The 2,925-nt window shown below is 49.0% G+C and overlaps 1 protein-coding gene across 1 annotated transcript; it reads left to right on the top strand.

Annotated features, from left to right (window-relative positions):
* The first annotated feature begins 840 nt into the window (after nt 1-840).
* On the top strand, nt 841-2,707 carry Synb (syncytin b). The gene has a single exon (NM_001305383.1). The coding sequence runs from the start codon at nt 841-843 to the stop codon at nt 2,695-2,697; it is 1,857 nt and encodes a 618-aa protein (NP_001292312.1). The 3' UTR covers nt 2,698-2,707.
* Nucleotides 2,708-2,925: the final 218 nt, after the last annotated feature.

Here is a 2,925-nt window from a genome sequence, read left to right on the forward strand (position 1 = left end):
ACCTACCTCCCTAAGGACTCACTAAGCCCAAGGACTGCTTCTGGGACAGGACTGGCAGATCGACTTTACCCACATGCTCCCCTCTTGGTGACTCTGTGATGTTGGTAGATGGCTTTCTCAGGTTGTATAGAAGTTTTCCCCACTAGGTCTGAGAGGGCACAAGAGGTTGTTCACACCGTTCTATCTCAAATCATTCCTTCCTTCGGCCTGCCTCCCTCTCTACAATCTGATGATGGATCTGAATTTGTTTCTGCTATAACTTGACACCTGCTACAAGCTCTCCCCAGAAAACCCCTTAACCTCAGACCCTAAGAACTCATGTGTGGCAGGCCCATCACTGTCCACCCTCACTAGCACCTCACCCCCCTTTTCCAGATGTATAGCCTGCCTTACACATCTAATTAGACATGCTCTACAATTGTATGGCTCACAAATACCTTCCTGAGCCTCTTCTCCATCCTGTATGTTCCTCAGATCTCCACCTGGGTGACTGGGTTACATTTCTGACTCTTCCCAACTCTTACAGCCCAAATGGCAGGGACCTTACCAGATAATCTTGACTTTTCCAACAGCAGCAAAGATAAAAGGGATCTCTCACTGTCAGTAGCTCAAAAGGGCTTCAGACCCTGATTCTAAAACTTGACTCCTTGGGTGACCTTCCCCCCACTTATACTTCTACTCTCACAGGTTTGGCCTCTCTACGCATAACCTGCACAGCCTGGAGCTGCCCTGACTTATCAGACGCCTTTGAACTAAACAAGTTTCAGGACTCGACTTGGGATCTCCAGGACAAACTTCTCTGCGCCTCCCACCACGGCCGGTCAATCCCAAAGAGCCACGATGCGCCCTTGGGTCCTCTGCTTCATCCTTTTCCCCTACTCCTTGCCCCATTATGATAGCTGGATGCCCCTCATTAACCTCACTCACCACTTCCTACGTGATACCAACTCTTCCTTTTCCTCCAACTGTTGGGTGTGCTTGTCCACCCAAACCCAAAGGTCCCTTGCAGTCCCAGCCCCTCTATCCACTTGGACAGACTCACCCATGAAACTTCACCTTACCTACTCAGCCAAGTCTCTGCCCGGCCCCTTTCCCATTACTGACATCGAGAGGCGCCTCCGCCTCTTCCACCCATTGGCTGCTTCCTATTCCTTCCGCAACCCTGAACGTCGGGCCATTGCTTTTCTTCAACTTGTCAGCTCAACAGGCATATTTCCAATAATCACCCGGCTCACCTCTGTGATCTATCCCAAGAATGACCGCTTCTTTGAATCTGCCCAACGCCCTTTATGGGGTCCACTCTTCACTGAGACTCTTCTCACCTCACAGGCCCCTCTCTGCATAGCCCGTTTCTTCAAGGTCCCAGCCTATGCCACCTTTGTGGGCACCATCTCTGACTCTCTCTGTAACTACACCCTTCATCTCTCACCCTCTACTGATCACCACAACCTAGATCTGTCCACCACCCATCCGTTCACGCAGGCATTGAAAAGACCAGATGCCAGATGGAATAATCCCCTCCGCTTTTCAGGACACCCGTCCCTCATCCCCTCAGAACCTTCTTACTATCCCTGCCCCACAGACAACAAACACTGCCATTCCTCCCCCGCCACTCCCTGGATGCGCTGCTCTTATTCTTCCTCTGGAACCTGCTATAATCTTACCCTATTTGAACTGGACAGTTTAACCCATCTCATTACCATGTCTTTGGACCCCATCCACTTCAAGGTTAAGCTCCAAGGACACAAGGACCCCTATCCACTCTTCCACTATCAGCCCCTCACTGGTGCTGCCCTGTCTGGAGAATATTCAGTCTGGGAAAATGAGGTCACTGTCCAAGAAAACTGGGACGTCACCCCAAACATATTCTCACATCTCCTTACTTTTTCGTACTCCTTCTGTCTCAACGCCTCAGGAGTTTTCTTTCTCTGTGGAACATCCACATATGTCTGTCTCCCAGCCAATTGGTCTGGTGTCTGTACCCTTGTTTACCAATACCCAAACATTGAGCTCCTTCCCAATAACCAAACAGTAACTGTCCCCCTTTTTGTTTCAATTCCTTCCTCAGCCTCTACTTCTCTCTCGAAGAGATCCGCTCACTTGCTCCCGTTCCTCGCTGGCCTGGGTATCTCTTCCGCCCTTGGGACGGGCATAGCTGGAATCGCTTCCTCAACTTTCTATTTCCAACTTCTTTCTAAGGCTCTTTCAGATACCCTAGAGGAAATAGCTGCCTCAATCACAACCCTCCAGAACCAAATAGACTCACTTGCAGGTGTGGTTCTCCAAAATCGCAGAGCTCTGGACCTCATCACTGCTGAGAAAGGGGGTACCTGTCTTTTCCTCCAGGAGGAGTGCTGCTTCTATGTAAACCAGTCTGGAGTAGTCCGAGATGCAGCAAAGAAACTCCGAGACCGAGCATCCCAACTCCGCCAACAGTCTGACTCTTGGAGACAGTGGCCAGACCCAGGAAGCTGGCTGCCCTGGCTGGCTCCATTCCTCGGACCTCTTGTCTTTATCGTCCTACTACTGATCTTCGGATCCTGTGTTCTTAACTGCCTAACCCGTTTTGTATCCCGGAGACTGAACCCCTTTATCCAGGACATTGCCAAAAGGCACGTGAACAGCATCCTTCTCCAAAATTCCCAATACAAAAGACTTCCCCAAGATGCCCCAGATGAGGATACCATTCCTGTCTAAGAGGAAGAAGTTATAAGAACATTAGCTATGCCCCCCTTTTCTACCTGTCTAATAGTAACAAAAGTAAGGAATGTTAGCTATGGCCATAGCATTTTGTATCAATAAAATAATAGAAACTAAAGTAATTTGACTTCTAGCACTAAAGTAACTTATTTTTCTAGATTCTTCCTTTCTCTACCCTAATGGCTGGCTATGAGAGATGTTTATCCAACACCTGACATTCCTTAA

The sequence above is a fragment of the Nannospalax galili genome, unplaced genomic scaffold (genome assembly GCF_000622305.1).
Source record: "Nannospalax galili isolate Female #2095 unplaced genomic scaffold, S.galili_v1.0 scaffold291, whole genome shotgun sequence".
NCBI lineage: Eukaryota > Metazoa > Chordata > Mammalia > Rodentia > Spalacidae > Nannospalax > Nannospalax galili.

Coding starts and splice junctions, on each gene's coding strand:
- Synb (NM_001305383.1), top strand. CDS start 841: ATGCGCCCTTGGGTCCTCTGCTTCATCCTTTTCCCCTACTCCTTGCCC.